The 19,042-nt window shown below is 46.5% G+C and overlaps 1 protein-coding gene across 1 annotated transcript in view; it reads right to left on the minus strand.

The window, feature by feature from the left end:
- SFT2D2 (SFT2 domain containing 2) overlaps positions 1 to 17,163 on the minus strand; it is an 18,428-nt gene extending 1,265 nt beyond the window's left edge. The window contains exons 1-7 of the mRNA XM_029228894.1: positions 17,007 to 17,163; positions 8,743 to 8,829; positions 8,411 to 8,496; positions 4,993 to 5,074; positions 3,492 to 3,527; positions 3,346 to 3,404; positions 1,375 to 1,404 (exon numbers count right to left, since the gene is read on the minus strand). Coding sequence (XP_029084727.1) covers positions 1,375 to 1,404; positions 3,346 to 3,404; positions 3,492 to 3,527; positions 4,993 to 5,074; positions 8,411 to 8,496; positions 8,743 to 8,829; positions 17,007 to 17,069 — 443 coding nt within the window. The 5' untranslated portion in view covers positions 17,070 to 17,163. The remainder of the gene's footprint in view (positions 1 to 1,374; positions 1,405 to 3,345; positions 3,405 to 3,491; positions 3,528 to 4,992; positions 5,075 to 8,410; positions 8,497 to 8,742; positions 8,830 to 17,006) is intronic.
- Between the last annotated feature and the right edge of the window lie 1,879 nt (positions 17,164 to 19,042).

A 19,042-nucleotide genomic window follows, 5' to 3' on the forward strand; every position in this document is an offset into this window, starting at 1 on the left:
GGAGGGAGGAGGGAGGAGGGAGGGAGGAGGGAGGAGGGAGGGAGGAGGGAGGAGGGAGGGAGGAGGGAGGAGGGAGGGAGGGAACATGAGAGAATGTATTCGCATGAGCGGGCACTGCATTTTGCTATCAAGATAATTCTAGGACAGCATTAATTTTTTTTTTTTTTTTTTTTGCGGTGCGCGGGCCTCTCACTGTTGTGGCCTCTCCCATTGCGGAGCACAGGCTCCGGACGCACAGGCTCAGCGTCCATGGCTCACGGGCCCAGCCGCTCCGCGGCACATGGGATCTTCCCGGACCGGGGCACGAACCCGTGTCCCCTGCATCAGCAGGCGGACTCTCAACCACTGCGCCACCAGGGAAGCCCCTGGACAGTATTTCTTAAGATACGCTCTGCACTGAAGTCCCAGCAGATGCTCTGCACAAGAAAGGGTTTTGACAAATAAGATCCCTTGTGGCAGCTCACAATACACATATTAAAGGACCTGGAAAGCCTACTCACAAAGCCACCCAGCTGCCTTTAACGTGGTGGGCTGGTTAACTTCTCGTCTAATCAGTCACTCGCCACCGTCTTCCGATCACTGTCAGCAACAGCCTCGGAAGGCCTAAGCTTGCTCTACCTCCTTCCCAGCTCTCGCACATTTCTCATTGCCTCAACACAGTTAAGGAAAAGCCTCTTTTTAGTTCACAGGTCATGAAAGAGAGGAATGGAAATTAAATGGTGACATGAGAACAGAGTCGGAGGCAAAGATCACTGAAAGTGCTAATTAAAGGAGGTTTGGAGGTCAGAAGCTCGGAGTGAGAAGGGGCCAACCCAAGTCAGTTATCACGAGTCCTTTCAGGCCGGGTGGGGGGGGGGGGGCGGTCAAGTGAGCTGCTCAAGGTCACACTGCTAATTAGGAAACCCTGGTCCTCCTGAGTCCTGGCCCTGCCTACTTTCCCTCTATGAATTCTTTTCTGAAATGTTCCCATCAGTGGGATAGTATAAGAAAACAAGCATGAACGTAGACCCCCTCCATCCCTCGCTCAGTGATATTAAGGTGATATTCACCTTTAGGAAAACCTCCTCAAACCTACAGGTTAAAAGAGTGATAATGAGCATATACATACTGTCCATCACAGCAGAATGCTCCCAGCGCCAGGAATCGGTAGATCTGGGTCAATGCCCATCACTGGTTGTATTATGGGGTGGGGGGGTGGGGGCACTGGCTTACTAATCTATAAAATAGGTGTATAACATCTGCCTATTCGTCTCCAAGGATCTTCATAAAGATAAAATGGCGTGAACTCTCTGAAAGCACCCTAAACTAAAAGGCCCCACGCAAACTATCACCATCCCCAAACGACAGACATTATAATCCTCAAGACAGTCTTACCTTGCGAATGGTATGTAGGAAAGGCTATACCTACAATGAAAAACAAACAAAAGATCAAGTCAAATGAAGGGAGTGGAAGATTACGCAGTGGATTGGGTCTCTGAGCTGCAAGAGCACCTGCGGTGATGTATCCAGACCCCCTCCCTCCTCAGTGTGGAGGGTGTGTGCGCACACGCACACATACAGGCGCGCGCGGTGCCACGTGTATAACAGGGAAGGGGGTGTCATCTGTAGCCAAGGTAGGAGGGCAGAAGGCCCGTATGGAGACAACTCTGTCACCTCAGCCTCACGGGGCTACTGCTTTAACCAAATGAGCCAGCAGCCTTACCTACAACAGGCAGATTCCAGATAGCCAGATGACCTAGAAGCCCTATTCTAAAGGAACATCAAATAAAATGCAGATCAGCTGTCCTCTAACATGTTACAAGTTCGCAACAGAATACAACTTCTACCCCATTGGCATAAATTTTCTGCTCTGTGCCTAATCATTTTAAAAGAAGAGAAAAGAGAGCAGGAAAAGAAAAGAAAAAAAAACGCACTACCAACTGCCCTATGGATGAAAGTATAAGCAAGCTATGATTCTTTAAGAACCCAAGCCCACAGATATCTTGGTGGTCCCAGTTAGCTCAGCCCCCTCGCCCAGAATGGAACCACAGAGGGGAGGAAGCTGGCCACGCCCCCAAAGACCAGGCCTGGGTGTCAGGCGGGCTGGAAGCCAATCAACTCTAAGTTGGAACACATATAGTTGGAACACATCAGGGTTGGAATAGGGCCATCTGACTGTGCACACATGAACGCTGAACCTTTAAAAAATGGCATCAGAATCAGTCTATATGCAAAGAAAGGCATGTGTACGTAGGGATTAATTTCTGCCCCGAGAAGAAAACCAAAATATAAACATAAGCCATCACACCAGGCCCTTTCAGTACCCACTACCACACTGTATGTGTCCCATTAAAATCAGGCCATCATTCTTCTCCGTAGCTGACACTCACCACGTACAAAAGCTGACTTACTTGGAATAAATTCCAAAGGGCATTTTGAAAGTACATTTATTCAAAAGTCCAAAATTACTAAAAGGAAGGATGGGTGTTAAGCTTGCAGTCTCAAGATGCATTTCTATCAAATAAGACAACATTTGATCCTTGGAAGCTTTAAAACTTTCACAGTCTTCCTTTCTTCGCATTAGAGCCAACATTTCTCCCCAAAGTAGATCAAGTCACATTTTTATGAAACTGTTCTGGCAGATACCATCCCTTGATAAACCGTGAACACATTACAGAAACGTCTCAGAAGCTATTGATTCCATACGTGCCACCACCCCCGTACTTTGACGTTGGACAGGTCTGAAATGGCCATGACGCTGCAGCCCCATCCATGGTTCTGAATGATAATGTCTTCAGTGGTCCTCTCACTATGCTTGGCCCCTAGGGCACAACGCCCTGGTTTTGCTACGGCGCACAGCCACACGGTTTCCCATTGCGTCAGTCACCGCTTCTCATCTGCTGCTGACAATTCACTCTTTGTCCTTCTGTTAAATGATTCATCCCACCACAAATGTAACACTCACGATTTTCCTCACCAGTTTCCTTTTCCTTTAATGCCTGTTTGACTCACAAGCCTCTTTTTACCGGTCCCTACACAACTTCATTGTCCTTGCCCTTACCAGACGTGAGTGGTTGAATAACGTCTGCAACATCTCAAAATCAACCCTGAGCCCAGCAAAAATGCCACAGTGGGCAAAGAGCCTCCCAGGACCACTCAAGGCCACTAATGCCACCTACTGGCGGTGGGCTGAGTCGACAGGCTTTGGTGCTCTGCGGTGTGATTTGACTTGCATCATTAAAGATTCTTAAGTCGAAAAGCTTCTGTTTTCCCAATCCTCCTACCCACACCATGTGGGATTTTATCTCCTTCAGCTGCGTTAGTCAGAGATCGATGTGGGAAGGGACTGTCGAAAAGGTTACTTACCACGTCAGGGCCAGAGACTGCAAAATGCAGAAGATGAGAGCAAGCCCTCTGTTGTGCCACTGGAAGAAAAATGATACGGTTACAGGTACGTGTGTGACAAGAGGCACACACCAAAAAGGTTAAGGAAAATTAAAATACACACTTACCCAAAAGGCAGAACACAGGGTAAGCGTCATGCACAGCTAGAGAGAGAAAGGAAACATTATTTAATTAATACAATGACAATGATAACAGGGAGGGGAAGAAACTAAAGACATCATTCTTGACAAACTTACAACAACACATCAAACTGCAGTAATCACATTCTGTGGTTAGCACAGCAACCAAATGCATCCTTCATCTCAAAGCACTGAACCTACGCGAGCACCCATCTTTGGCAGAGGAGTTCAAATCCCAGTGAAACGAAACTGGCCAATAAGGATTCATGTAGATTAAAAAGAGAAGGATCCTCTTCTACTTTCAAATTTTCCCAAAATCTCTGCCCAGCAAACACAAGCACATTTCTGGTCCACCCATCCATCCACCCTTCCATTCCAACATATACTAAAGTAGGTTAAACACACACCTCTTTAACTCCTGCCAAACACTAGTGTCTGGAGTAGAAAGCGCATGTGAGGACAAGGGTTAACACTAGATGTCAATCTCACAGCCAGAGTCAATTATTTGTTTACACATCACCTAACACTGTCCCTGAGTCCTTTCTTAGTAAGTTCTTTTTGCAAGAGACTTATCCAGGCCATCTACATCCAGGGATGGCCAAAAACAATGAGTAGTCCAGCTGTCAGTCATGCCTGTCCTCTCCATCCTGCTGTATCAGTAACCACTCAATAAATATGACCGAAATAATTTCTTGGTATCCAGCATGGTGCCCGATGCTCTGAAAGGACACAAAACAGTAGCAAGTGTGGCCACGGCCTTAGAGAACTTACCCACCTGAACAAATGAGATGTACACAAATGAAACTACAAAGTACGTTGCTCAAGGTCTGAACATTGCAATACTGATAACTGTAACAGCAGTCCAGAGGACGTGGTCTGGAATGATGGGATGGTCCCATGGAAGGAAAGGGCCCAAGGAAGGGAGAGGCATTCTGGGTTAATGGGACAGGAAGATAGGACAAGACTGAAGACACTGTGGTGAGAGCAGGGAACGGGGGTGCTGGGCCATGAGGAAACCAGGCCTGCTTCAGGAAAACTGACAAAAACAAACAGGATCCCAAAGTCAGAGAATGACAAGGGGAAAAAGAGCCCATGCTAGGAGACTGGACACCTACTTGAGAGAATGAACCCTGTGTTCCCCAGTTACTCCCTCTAAGCTTTCCTTGTATGTGGTATCACCCACCACCAGGAGGGTGTCAGAGCCCTCTTATTACCACATGAGTTTGCCAAATTTAAGAAGCAACACCTTCTGGAGGGGCTTTATAGAAATGGCAGTACCTTAAAACCAAGTGAAACACAAGTCGGGGGAAGAGAGGAAAAATTATTAGATGAAGAATGCTCCCTTCTGCCACAGTGGTTACAGGAATCAGATAGTAAGTCAAGATGAAAGGGAAAAGGATAGGAGTCTTTAGGTTTAAGAGGAAAAAAATTGCAAACAGCAGAAACAAACACTCCTATTTTAGACATCCAGGTAACAGGCAGACCTTACCAGCACCATGATGGTTGCAATCAAACGCGTAGGCTCTATCATTCGCTTCAGCTGTTTCATTGGTCCCATGAGGAAGACAGTGCTAAGAGGCAAACACACACAGGCCGTTCAGCCCAGAACAGAACCACACGAGGTAAACAAAGGTGCCTCCCCATCACCTCCCCCAGCTCACCTGTGGGCAATAATAGCAGTAATAGTAGCTGACCCTCGAAAAGCTCCGACTGCGCTAGGCACTGTGCCTCAGGGCCTTTTGCGCCTTATTCTTATTTAGTCCATTAACAATTTATGAAGTTGATTACAGGAACAGTCATCATACTTATTTTGCAGACAAAGAAGCTTAAGTCCAGAAAGGACCTGTTACGTATCTGAGGCCACCCAACTAGAATACGGTAGAGTGAGGATGTAGATGCAGTAGGTCTGACTCCGGAGCCACGTCCATAACCACTAGGTTAGAGGACCCCTCCCTTCCAGGTGCTACCTTGCCTCCTTCACAACCTACCCATGGAAACAAACAAACCAAAGTGACTCCGGTAATCTAAAAAAGAAAAACCACATCTTACAGGCTTAGGCAGTTTATGTTAAGAGGTAGAGCATTTCATTTTCTTTTGTAAACTCCAGAGGATAATTCTAATGTTGATAGGAATATCATCTGTGATGTGTGGAACACTTGCTAAGTGCTAGATATCGCGTACATGATCTCATTTCACCCCCTCAACAACTCTGTGAGTTAGGTATTACACTTATTTTAGAGCTGAGAAAATAAAAGCTCAGAAAGGTTAATTTACTTATCCAAGATCACACAGCTAAGCCCATAAAAGAGCTGGCATTCCAACCCACATCTATTGGATTCCCAAGCTCCAAAAGACAGCCCCAGCATGCCTTCTGTAGGGATGGAACTCGATAGGTGGCTAGTGAGAAAAAGTAAACACAAATGAAGCAGACACTCACGCCTAACACGGCAAGTGCCAGGGCCCAGTATAGGTCATGCTTCCCGACTCCTGACAGAAACGCCCCGTGTGGCATCACCCCACTGGTTTACAGCCAGCATTTAATACAAGCCAACCAGCAGATGACATTAGCTACTGAGTGTTCTAAGAACAAAAATTTGTTAAATAAGTCTACCTCTCTTTGAAGTGCATTGTTTCCATTTGAATTCAAAGCTGCACTCCCAGGTCAAGGGTTTGCGCTGAGTGCACTCTTGAGCCTACGTTGAACAAGAAGCGATAGCCAAGGGTGGCCTTAAAAATTACATGCAGCATATATACAAAAATATAAAAGATTACAGGTAAAGCCACAAACTCCTAGACACACCCTGGAATAACAATTCGCTCCCTTTATTATCTCCCTGGGCAATGCTTCGAAAAGTTGGTCCCATTAGGATTTGCTAAATAGTTCTTTTGGACTAACCAACACACCCATATATTTATGCTCAGTCTAGACTCTACATTATAACCTATGCCGTCTGCCCAAAGCAAAACCCCCCAAAAGTTAGTATTTGAGAGAACTTTGGAGGCAAGATTAGACATCTCCAAGGGCCAGCATTATACTATCATAAGAATAAATTTAGAGATGATCACACTAAGTGAAGTAAGTCAAAGAAAGACGAATATCATATGATATCACTTGTATGTGGAATCAAAAGAAAAAAATGATACAAATGAACTTAAAAAACAGAAACAGACTCACAGACTTTGAAAACAAACTTATGGTTAACAAAGGGGAGACATGGTGGGGAGGGATAAATTAGGAGTTTGGGATTAACATATACATACCACTGTATGTAAAATAGATAATCAACAAGGACCTACTGTATAGCACAGGGAACTCTACTCAATATTCTCTAATAACCTATATGGGAAAAGTGTCTGGAAAAGAATAGATATATGTATATGTATAACTGAATCATTTAGCTGTACAACTAACATCACACTGTAAACCAACTATACTCCAATATAAAATAAAAATTAAATTTAAAAAAAAACTTAAAAAAAACAGAATTAATAAATTAAGTTTAAGCAGGTGGCCAGTGCATTGCACTTAATCATTTGGTTAACATTTCCAAGCAGAAAAAGACCTAGGTTTGGGGACAATTACGGACAAGTAAGACAGAAGTGCAGCCCTTGTCAAGTGGTAGACTTGTAACAAGTCAGTGTAATAAAATGCTATCTCTGTTGTCACATAAATATATATGGGACAGACAGAGCCCATAAAAAGGAGGAGGTCATTGATTCTGGAGGGGAAAAGGGAATTAAGAGAAGTTTCATGGAAGAGGTGACTTCTGAGTCAGGTCTTGACAAATGAGCAAGTACCCATCAAAGGGGGTGGTGCAGAGGGGGCAGCACCCCAGGCACAGAAAACAGCCCAAGCAAAGCACAAAGACGTCTGGAGAAATGCAAGTTCAGCCTGGCTGAGGAGAACGACTCGAAGAGTCTGTCCTGTATGCATGCTGAGGGTTTTGGACTTCACCCGTTGAGAGGGAATGGGAAGCCACTAAGGGGGCTAAGCAAGGCTATAAATGAATGGCTCCACAGCTCTGTGGAAAATGGCCTGGCGAGGGTCCATAAAAGAGGCAGAGAAGCCCAACAAGGAACTCCTGTAGTGAGCAGTGATAGAGGCCAGAGCTAAAAGCAGCTCAGATATCACCTTCTACGGGAAGCCCTCCTGTCTCCCCAGGTCACGTCAGACCAGCTCACCTGCCCTTCCCTGAGCATTGCTCTCTCCATACCCTATTATATTATCAGTTTATATGCCTGGCCAACCAGTGAGCTCCATCACAGCAGGAACCAAACCCTGCTCGTCCTTGAATTCTCAGAGCCCAGCACAGGGTGTGAGCATGTGAGTCAATCAGCAAGGGGCAGCCTCAGTAAGACTAGAGCAATGGAGAGGGCAGTGTTGTAAACTTTGAAGAAATCATTCAACTCTTCCGTGCCATGTAAAACCACAATGGTAGTACAGTTCCTGCCTTCTCCAGTGGTACTTCAAGGATGAACTAAGATATAAAAATATGTTGAAGTTAAAAAAGAAAAAAAAAAAATATATATATATACACATATGTTGAAGTGATAGGATATGAAAGTGATGTTTTGTGGGGTTTTTTTTGCGGTACGCGGGCCTCTCACCGTTGTGGAGCACAGGCTCCGGACACACAGGCTCAGCGGCCATGGCTCACGGGCCCAGCCGCTCCGCAGCATGTGGGATCTTCCCGGACCGGGGCACAAACCCGTGTCCCCTGCATTGGCAGGCGGACTCTCAACCACTGCGCCACCAGGGAAGCCCGAAAGTGATGTATTTTAACTACCTCTTTTCTCTTCAAATCCTTAAAACTATGGAAGCATCCTCTTTCACCTCCCTCCAAACACAACGCACATCCATTTTCCCATCTAATAATTGGCTAAGGTTAGATTTAAAAAACTGTTACCTCCCAAGAGATGCGATGTTACCAAAGGTGTAAAACACTGCGAAGAGGTATAGTCCCTTCCTGGGCACCCAGAGCAGAAGAGTTCCCTGAAAGATAAGGCACAGAGTATCCGCACGTGAGGAACACCCCACCACAGCCACCGAACCAGGAGTGCACAGAGGAACCTTTTCCCCTCCGCGCCCCCCTTCCTCCCTCACCACTTCCCTTTCCTCCCCCTCCTCTTATCCATGCATTTCAGTGAAGAGCAGAAGAGAAAAGGAGGTAGATGAAAGTGGAAAGATAGAGGGAAGGAACGCAGGGGGAAAAGATGGCGGAGGGGTGGGCGGTCTTACCAGCAGTGAGCAGAGAATTCCTGCAGCAAAACAGGCAATGAAGCCTTTTATTCTGGTGCCCGAGCTTAATGAAGCTGCCTCCACAACCTGAAATATTTAAAAAACTAATTACATACATGTATATGCATATTTAATCACCAAAAACAAAGGACACATACTTAAATTTAGAATTTGTACAGAGAAAGGCAGCAACACAGAATCCTAGCTGTGCATAGCTACAGGAGCCCTCATGATCACTGAGTCCAGCCATGAGTCTCTTCTCCAGCAGCTGACTAGAGGCTACCGAGCCTCTGGTTGGACATCTCCAGAGGTGGAAACTCTGCCTCAAGCACAATGCACTTCACAAACAGTGAAGTGGATTGAAGCGATGGGCTGGTGGGGCCCGAGCTGTGTCCCACAGCTGTGCCGTGTCTCATCCAGGAGCCCAAAGTTCACGAACCGGTTCGAATTGCCTATGACAGGCCTCGGGGTCGTCCCGTGTCCAAGAAGAAACGCCAGGACTTTGATTTCACCCAGCAGAAACTGACCGACAAGAACCTGGGGGTCCAGATGCTACAGAAGATGGGCTGGAAGGAGGGCCACGGCCTGGGCTCCTGTGGGAAGGGCATCAGGGAGCCCATCAGCGTGGGAACTGCCTCAGAAGGGGAGGGGTTGGGTGCCGACAGGCAGGAGCACAAAGAAGACACGTTTGACGTGGTCCGTCAGAGGATGATGCAGATGTACAGACACAAACGGGCCAACAAATAGTTCCAGGGTCTCTTCCATGAGGACGACAGGCATCCGGAAAGCGCTAACTCACCACTTTGGGTGCCTACTGTCTCTGCCTTGTTTCCATCACTGGAAATCATATAGAGAAATTTAGCATTTTTGGCCCTTGATAAAACCTGTGGCACAAACGGAAGTCCCTTAACTTTATCTTGACAATGTATAGGTATTATCTACTTTCCTACTCCATAATGAACTGCAAAATCGTCCATGGAAATTTAAAGATAACTTCTGGTTTCTTACTCCGTAGGGAATTATAAAATTATCCAACAGATGCTATTGAGTTCGAAAGAGGAGTTCAAGAAAACTGTGGAAAAATAGTGAATGGCATGATCACTGGGTTCTTTCTTTTGAGTGCACTGTTCTTTATATTACAAAATTTTTAAAGTTTTATTGCTTTAAAGATATATGCCTTTGTAATAGATTTAGATCTTAGAAAAATTATATTTGAAAAACACATGCATTCCATTTTTCCTAAAGAGTGTTTATTATAAAAAAACCTATCTAGTGCTGTGCTGTGTCATGTATGCTGTACGTACTTTCTCGTTTTTACCGCAAAATGATTTGACCATGTTTATGAGGAAATCACTGTGCTTAGAATAAGATACCGTTAAACCACAAGTCAAATTATGCCAAGGTTGACCTCAGAGACTGTTCCAGAATATTATCCTATGCATAAATGCTCCACCATGTTCTGTTTATTATAAGTAAAATCATCTTCAAATATCTTTGACATTAAGTAAGGACAAACATATTAGTATGGGATATTATGTGCCATGAGACAGTTATATTTCAATTTAGATGATTCAAATTCCATGAGAAGAATGGTCACTTATTACTGTTTTAATAATAGTAAAATATCTTTTTTTTTTTTTTTTTTTTGCGGTGCGCGGGCCTCTCACTGTTGTGGCCTCTCCCGTTGCGGAGCACAGGTTCCGGACGCACAGGCTCAGCGGCCATGGCTCACGGGCCCAGCCGCTCCGCGGCACATGGGATCCTCCCGGACCAGGGCACGAACCCGTGTCCCCCGCATCGGCAGGCGGACTCCCAACCACCGCGCCACCAGGGAAGCCCAGTAAAATATCTTTTGATAACATTTCCACTCTCTTTGATGTGGAAGATATTAGGTGCGTGAGTACAAATATGGCCATTTTCTCTTGGTCATTTATTAAATTATGTATACTATTTGTTGTTATATATGAAGTAGATATTCAAATACAGAAGCAGAATTAAAGGATCCAGGCCAACATAAAGAGCTGACAGAAACCATACATGTGAAAGAAAATACAGAAACCTGGAAACGCTGAGCTCTAAAAAGGACCCATATTTAAGAAAGTTTTGGCTACGCATATGTCAAAGACTGTTACGTCCAATTTTCTGCTGGTTTCACAGCTATTTAGAAGTGTAGGTTGGCGCTTCATTAAGGTACAGCTATGTGGATCCCATCCATGTTACTTCATTTACTGTCCTTAGAATAAGATGTACTTTATTATAAGCACCACTCCCCTTTAATTAATTTAATTAGTCTTACATTGTAAATGAGCTTGTTTCCTCAAATTTTAGGTAGATACAATTAGTCTTTGAGCATAGCATATGATTCAGTTTTTTAAAAACTGCAGTTGATTCACAATTGTTGTGTTAGTTTCAGTTGTACAGCAAAGTGATTCAGTTATACATGTATGTATTCTTTTTCAGATTCTTTTCCATTATAGGTTGTTATAAGATATTCACTATAGTTCCCTATCCTATACAGTAAGTCCTTGTTGTTTATCTATTTTTATAAATAGTACTATGTATCTGTTAATCCCAAACTCCTAATTTTATCCCTCCCTTCTCCCCCTTTCCCCTTTGGTAACCATAAATTTGTTTTCTATGTCTGAGTCTGTTTCTGTTTTGTAAATAAGTTCATTTGTATCACTTTTTTAGATTCCACATATAAGTGATATCATATATTTGTCTTTGATTACTTCACTTCATATGATAATCTCTACATCCATCGATATTGCTGCAAATGGCATTATTTCATTCATTTTTATGGCTAAGAAATATTCCATTATATATAATATGTATATTAATATATATATGTTCCATATAAAATGGAATATATGTATACATATGTATATATATATACACACACCACATCTTCTTTATCCATTCCTCTGTCAATGGACACTTAGGTTACTTCCATATTTTAGCTATTGTAAATAGTGCTGCTATGAACATTGGGATACATGTACCTTTTCAAACTACAGTTTTCATCTTTTCTGGATGCATGCCCAGGAGTGGGATTGCTGGATCATATAACTATATTTTTACTCTTTAAGGAACCTCCATACTGTTCACCATAGTGGCTGCACCAACTTACACTCCCATCAACAGTGTAGGAAGGTTCCCTTTTCTCCATACCCTCTCCAATGTTTACTGTTTGTAGACTTTTTGATGATGGCCATTCACGCTCTAGGCACATGGACTTCAGTAGTTGCAGCATGTGGGCTCAGTAGTTGCAGCACACAGGGCCTAGAGCACACGGGCTTCAGTAGTTGTGGCATACAGGCTCAGTAGTTGTGGCACAATGGGCTTAGTTGCTCCGCGGCATGTGGGATCTTCCTGGAGCAGGGCTCGAACCCATGTCCCCATGGACACGGCACCCCACATCTGCAAGACAGCAGACCCTAGAGCAGCCTCAGCCTTTACGGCAGCCTAGGCAGGATGAGGACCACAACTGGAAAGCTGTGAGCTCCCCCAGGCAGGGCCCAGGGAAAGGGGAAAAGACAGGGATGGCACTCGCGCAGTTGGATCCAAGGGGCACCATCTCCTAAGTCAACCAGCCAAGCTTCAGGACTCACTGCTCCTGCTGGCCTTTCTGGGACCCGGGAGGGCTCAGGCTCTCATCCTAATCAGGACTCTCAGCCGAGTCTATTCACTCTTGGTGCAGAAGTTGTTCTTCAAGGTGCCGGCATCAGCCAAGTCACCCACATGTGAGATGGATCCTAGTTAATTAATGACTGCCCTACTCATCCCTCTGTCACCATGATTAATCCTTCCCAAGAGCAAAGTTCTGAGGAGGCCGAGATTTCCAGAAAAGCCCCACTAAAACAAGGGAGCCTGTGAGTAACTCCTGAGGATTTTTTCCCCATGTCAAAGATGACAGCCAAGTGTCTGCACCAGAGACCTTCCTAGTCTGTCAACCTCATGCAGTGGCCACAGCTGCTCCAAGTTGCACAGGCAGCTGCCAGGGAGACCAAAGGCCTTTCCTCCTGCCCAGCCAAGGCAGGGCAGCCAGGCCCCCTGCATATTCATTCACCCAGGGCTCACCTCAAGTGGCCAGCACAGTCCCCATCTGGCAATGTGGTGACCACACATGCCCCCAGCTGATGGAGGAAGGCAGTGGTGGCAGAGGTTCCCAGGGTCACTAAACCGGCAACTCCCTCAGCCTTGACTGCTCCCAGCTCAGGGGCCTATTCTCAACCCTGTCTCTAAACTTCCTGTCAAACTAGAAGCTGGAAGACCAGAGGCTTCCTCAGGCGTGGCAGGCTTCCCTACAGCATGGCTTCCTCCCCACTCACGAGACAGGTATTCAGGGCAGGTTATCTGCCCCATATGTTCACACATATTGAAAGTGGGGCTCATCACACACACACAGCACTTGCAGAAACATATGGCACCTTATGACCCTACACAGAATGGCACGCTCAGGATGGTGACACTCCGGGGGAGTAGGGTGTTAGGAGCTGACAGAGGCGCCACCTGGTCCCACGTTAGGAACCTCTCCCCCAAAATGAGCCCTGTGATGCTCTGTTACCAGTCTTCACTGGCACCCCAGACACTCGGGTTAGACCCCTTCTGACTCACCTGTTCAACCTCCCACAAGGACAGGAGAAAATCGAAAGCCACCACTCTTCCTACTCATGCAAGCACCGAAGAACTTACCTTGCCAAGGTGGAAAACTGAACAGAGCTATGTGGAAGAAGAAAATTGTGGTAGTGGGATTGGACTGGATTCAATCCAATGCTTGCCTGAGCATTACTTGGCATCAACAGAGACATTTTAAAAGATTCACCCGTTTGTTTGTTTTTTGCGGTACGCGGGCCTCTCACTGTTGTGGCCTCTCCCGCTGCGGAGCACAGGCTCCGGACGCGCAGGCTCAGCGGCCATGGCTCACGGGCCCAGCCGCTCCGCGGCATGTGGGATCTTCCCGGACCGGGGCACGAACCCGTGTCCCCTGCATCGGCAGGCGGACCCTCAACCACTGCGCCACCAGGGAAGCCCTCACCCATTTTTTTACAGGATAAGCCACAAGGTTAAGTATCAATTTGACACGGCCTTGGTATTTAGAGCACAAAATAGTCTCAACAGGACAGTGAGATGCCAGCTCTTGTAAAAATTAAAATCACTCGTGATAGGAAGCAGTTCTGGTTTCTGCTTCAAAAAGGAAAGTAACACGTTGGTTGGTTCTACATGTCTCTCAAGCTGACTCCCATCCAAATGTCACCCTATTTGCCAAAATGAGGGAGGGGGCGATAACTTCATCTACGTGGTTGCAAGTTCTTTCACTAAGCATGCTTAGTCACAGGCCAGAGGAAGCTGTTGCTCCACTTCCAACTGGATCCAGTGAAAGCTAAACACTTCTTTGTGCCAATTTGTGAAAATCAACTCCATTGATGTAAAATAACTCCTTAAATTCATGGTTTCTGGAAACTGTGCTAGCGCACTTGTGGGAAATTAGAGTAGCTGGAATAGCACCTGGATAGAATCTGTAGGCAAAGAGCTCACAGGCTGTCTGACAGGCAGTTATGCACAAGGGTCCCTTTGACTGACTCTGGGATGTGGAGAGAAGAGGGGCTCTTGCCAAAAGAAGAAAAGCTGAGAACTGTTCGGAGAAACAGGGTTGGTAACAGGCAGAAGGTGAGAAACACTGCCTCATTCCTGTGCTTTCAAACCAGGTACAATTCAGACCCTCCGTGTCCCTGCAATCCTGTAGAGAAAACATAAAGCCCGTAGTTTCAGAAAGAAGCCCATAGAAACTGAATTGAAGATTGAAGGTGGATTTATGAAGACCAGGTATCAATCACAAAACTCAAGAGGCCATCTGTGATTAGACATCACCAGGCAAGTTTTATAATTCCCCAGTTTCATATGTAGGAGAAACAGAACTAGTCATATTTTTATTTTTTGCATTAAAAGAATAACAATTTTTTAACGTCTTTATTGGAATATAATTGCTTTACAGTGTTGTGTTAGTTTCTGCTGTATAACAAAGTGAATCAGCTACATGCATACGTGTAACCCCATATCCCCTCCCTCTTGTGTCTCCCTCCCACCCTCCCTATCCCACCCCTCTAGGTGGTTGCAAAGCACCCAGCTGACCTCCCTGTGCTATGCAGCTGCTTCCCACTAGCTAACAGGATAACAGCTTTTTAAAGCACTCACTTCTGGTGACGTCTGACTGTTTTTATAACTGAATGTGAAGAGACTTTAAGGCCACCAAGTCCAATATCCCCCACTAAACAGAAATTTCACCAGCATCCTCCAGCCTTGCCAGCCTCAAAACCATGGGAAATGTGAGACCATCAAGTCAGTACCAGCATTTTCAAGGAGGCCCTGACCTAATAAGTAAAAACGGAGCCAAAAACAACCCTGAGAGTGAATTCAGCTGGACACAAAATGCTTCCTGGTTAGTTGCGGACTCAGGAAGTGCCACACAATGATGTAAACAGGAATCTCACACTCAGAGAGAGGAAACTGACAGCAGTGTTTTAGAACCAGACAGAAGCACCTAGTCTTTCTAAAATAGATTCTACATGCCTGAGCTTACAACTCTTTAAAGCCCTTCATTGTGTCCAACACAGGCATTCACTATTTTAGGTAAAAACTAACTCAGCATTTTATGTTTTCAATCTGTACTACATCGTTCACTCCTGAGTGTCTGTCCACTTCATGATGACTTTCTAAATCAAAATGTCTGCATCATCCCCGCTCTCCCCACAAGAGTCCACAGAAAGAGAAAGCATCGCCCTCTTGAACCCCAGCTGCTCTAAAACCTTATTGACAGTCCGTGCAACATAAAGCTTTAGATAAGCATGACTGTCAACCACATAAGTTTTCTTAGGCCCAGTCTGAGGTTTGGCTTGTGAGTTCATACAAGAAGCCAGATATCAAAAAACGAGGAACTCATGAAATTATTAGCGAGCCTTGACCAATTAATAAAGGCAACAGATTTAAAAGAAGCCACAGGCTGTTCTGAAATGTCAAAAAAAAGTTAAACTCCAATTTCTAAAACACTCAACGTCTGTAGTGTTGCTTCTTCAAGGTGAAGATTCAGAGAGCAACTTTTAGGATTCCGAGATTTCATGGTGGGCGTGGAGGTATCAGGGTCACACAAAAGTCAGAATAAAATCAACAACCACAAAAGCAAGTGAAAGCAGCATGCTGAGATAGCCACTTGAGACACTGATGACAGAGGAAAAACTTAGGCTCCAACTTGAAAGAAGCCATATTATCTTGTGCAAGAGCTTCATTTTACAGATGAGGAAACTGAGGCCCACGGAATATGCCAAAAAATAAAGAGAAATCTTATTTTATCATTCACGGAGAAAAAAAATAACAAAACTCTAAGCACTAGAAATAGGAAATAAACATCCTGTGTGGCTCTAGAAGATAGGGCATTAATGCCCAAGTTTCAGCTCGACCAAACCTTTCTAAAAAAACAAACAAGTGTGCAGGCGGCCTCATGAGGTCCTGGGCGTCTACGGAGTCTACGTGAAGTGTGTGCACAGAGAAACAAGATGTGGTCCCAGCCGTCCAGGAGTTCACGATTTTCCTGGGGGTAGTTTACAGCAACAGTGCGCAGAAGGTCGGGTGCGAGTGTCACACCCCACAGCCTAAACTGGGCAGGAACGCAGCCGGGAGCACCTGGGCGCGGCCACCAGCCCCACCTCGCGGTGGGCAGCGAGGAGGGGCGGTCACCCAGGCCCCCGGCGCAGGCTATCTACCCTAGAGGCCCCAGCCTAGCTCGGCCCTAAAGCCCTTTCCCTGGCCTGCAGGGATGGGGCCGCCGAGCGGGAATATCCGCCCTCCCCTTCGCAGATGTTTCTAGGTTTTGCTCCAGCTCGGCCCTCCCTTTGTGGGGGGATGGGACGCGGAAGGCTGAAGGGTGCAGGACAAAAAAGTAAACAGGTGCCGACTGTCCTGTGCAGAGTGTCTGGGCCCTGGTACCTGAGGTGGGGAGTGGGGGGAGCGCGGGGGTCCGGAGCTCTGGAGAGGAGGAGGAAGGAGCAGGGGCAGAGCTGCTTTCCACGAAATCCTGGAAGTCCTGCTTGCCTTTCCTACCCGCCAGCAACAGGCGCCGGCGGAGCTGGGGGCGGGGCTCCGGTGTCACCCGGACCCCCGAGCCCCGGCGCGCTCCCAGGCCCCCCGCCGACCCTCCACCGAGGCGGGGGCGCAGCAGCCTCGGGGCGGAGAGGGCGCGGCCACGCGGCTGGGCGCCGCGGCGCACTCACCTCTGACAGGCCGCCCCGGTCCTCGGTGTCCTGCCCGCTCAGCACCTTCTTCAGCTTGTCCATGGCGGGCCCGGTCCAACCCGGTTCCAGCCCCCGGCCGGCCGCCTGTTGCTCTGGCTGAGTCGCGGGCTCTTCCGAGTGCTCGGCCCGCGCCGCAGCCAACCACGGCGCGCCCCGCCCAGGTACCTGCCCACCTGGCGGCTGCCGGCGCAGGCGCCCGGCGATCCCCGCACCCGCCTCTAGCCTGCGCCTAGCCCGCGTTTAAGGGCTGGTTTTGGTCCGGGAAGGAGGGGCGGGCAGGAAGAGGTGGGTTTAAGGTCGACCGAGCGTGGCTAAACCTCAGTTCTGCGTCCGGCGCAGCGTTCCACACCCTAGCCGGCTCCCCTCCCTCCCGGGGCCCTCGTAGGTTCAGTCGACAGAGGCGGAGTCCCTAGCACATGCGAGGCACTGCAGAAACAAAGACGGTGAAGCCTGGACCCCCCTCTCCCCGTATCCTACACTCCCTCTGGTGTGGTTGCAGACTTGTAAACAAATGCTGTGGGGAATCCGCGTTCTGATTGTAGTTATACTGGAAACAACTGTTTAAAAATCACTTGAGGCCAACTGGAGCAAATTCAATCTATAACAAGCTTTGTGGAAACGTTAACAAGAAAAACACTACTGTAGTTCCAACTGAAAATGCATCGAGAGGAATGATTTGGGCAAAAACTTGAGAAACGGGTAGAACTTGGGTGAGGGAGTGGGGAAAGGTATACCAGATCGTTTTGTGTTTCTTGGATGGTTTGTTTTACTGACCTCAAACTGGACTCCAGCGCTAATGATTCTATGTTGGAGAATCCATGTAACCCCCAGGATGGTGCCAGAGACAGGACGTGGGCTCACATCTCAAACTGCTTGCTGGAGAATGTCTGGAAAACTAACTTGGAGATTAAATAGGCTTAGAAAAAACAAATCCAAGAGAGGTTACCAGGAACACCCACTAGAGAATCTTCCTGCACCCCCATACACACACACACACACACACACAGGCGCGCGCGCGCACAGGAAAATATTTATGAAAGAGTAGGAATCTGTGTCTGAGTGGAGAGAATTTAGATGTTACCAAGAACTTGTTAGAAAGTATTATATGTCAACCAAGCAAAGGGATTTGCAAAGGACCCTATACAAGTCAAACGACTGTAATTACACCCTATGTGATTTCATCTTTATGGAAGGCAAATATGCTATGCTTTATAATTTTAATTTACACCTGAAATCTTGAATAACAAATGCCGGTGCTCTTGCCTGGATGCTCTTTACCCTCTTGTTTCATTCAAGTAAATTCCTACACATCTTTCAAGACTCTTGAAATATCAGCACAGAGTGGAAAGTCCATCCATAGTGGAGTTAGGAAGATCTGGGAGTTACAACTCTAACACCACCACATACTAGATGTGTGGTATTGAGTTACTTAACCTTTCTGGTCCTCAATTTTCTCATCTGTAAGATGGACATAAATGACTACCTCTGAAAGTTATTGTGGGAAGTAAACATGACAGTATATGTAGAGAGCCTGGAACATGGCAGGCATTCAGTTAGCAACTAATGGAAGCCAGTATTACTTTGCCATATCCTCTGAAGCCTTCTCTAAGCCAACCCACACGGACGTTGCAGTTGCTCTTTCCTCTGTGTTCCCAAAGCACCTTAAACACACCTGTAAGTACTCACCTCACAGTGTTACCTTTATTCATGGTCAAGTCTGTCTCCTCTACATTGTGAGACCCACCTCACAGTGTCATTCAGTTCTTGACTCCCTGAACCCAGAAAAACACCCACAAAACAGGTGCTCAGAAAATCCACATTGAGTGAGTGAATGAATGAATGAGAAACTTTGCGTCTGTCTTTTGCAATTCAGTGAATTGTAGCAGCCAGATTGGCAGACAGGGCAACACTTAAATGACTATGCTACCCAAGTCAGCCGGGAAAGCCTATTTTTGTCAGCAAAGTGAGAACATTGGGCCACCCTCCACCTCCGCCTCCACTCTGCATTCCTCACA

This window comes from Monodon monoceros, unplaced genomic scaffold (genome assembly GCF_005190385.1).
Source record: "Monodon monoceros isolate NGI ecotype Baffin Bay Population unplaced genomic scaffold, NGI_Narwhal_1 Super_Scaffold_18, whole genome shotgun sequence".
In the NCBI taxonomy this organism is placed as follows: domain Eukaryota; kingdom Metazoa; phylum Chordata; class Mammalia; order Artiodactyla; family Monodontidae; genus Monodon; species Monodon monoceros.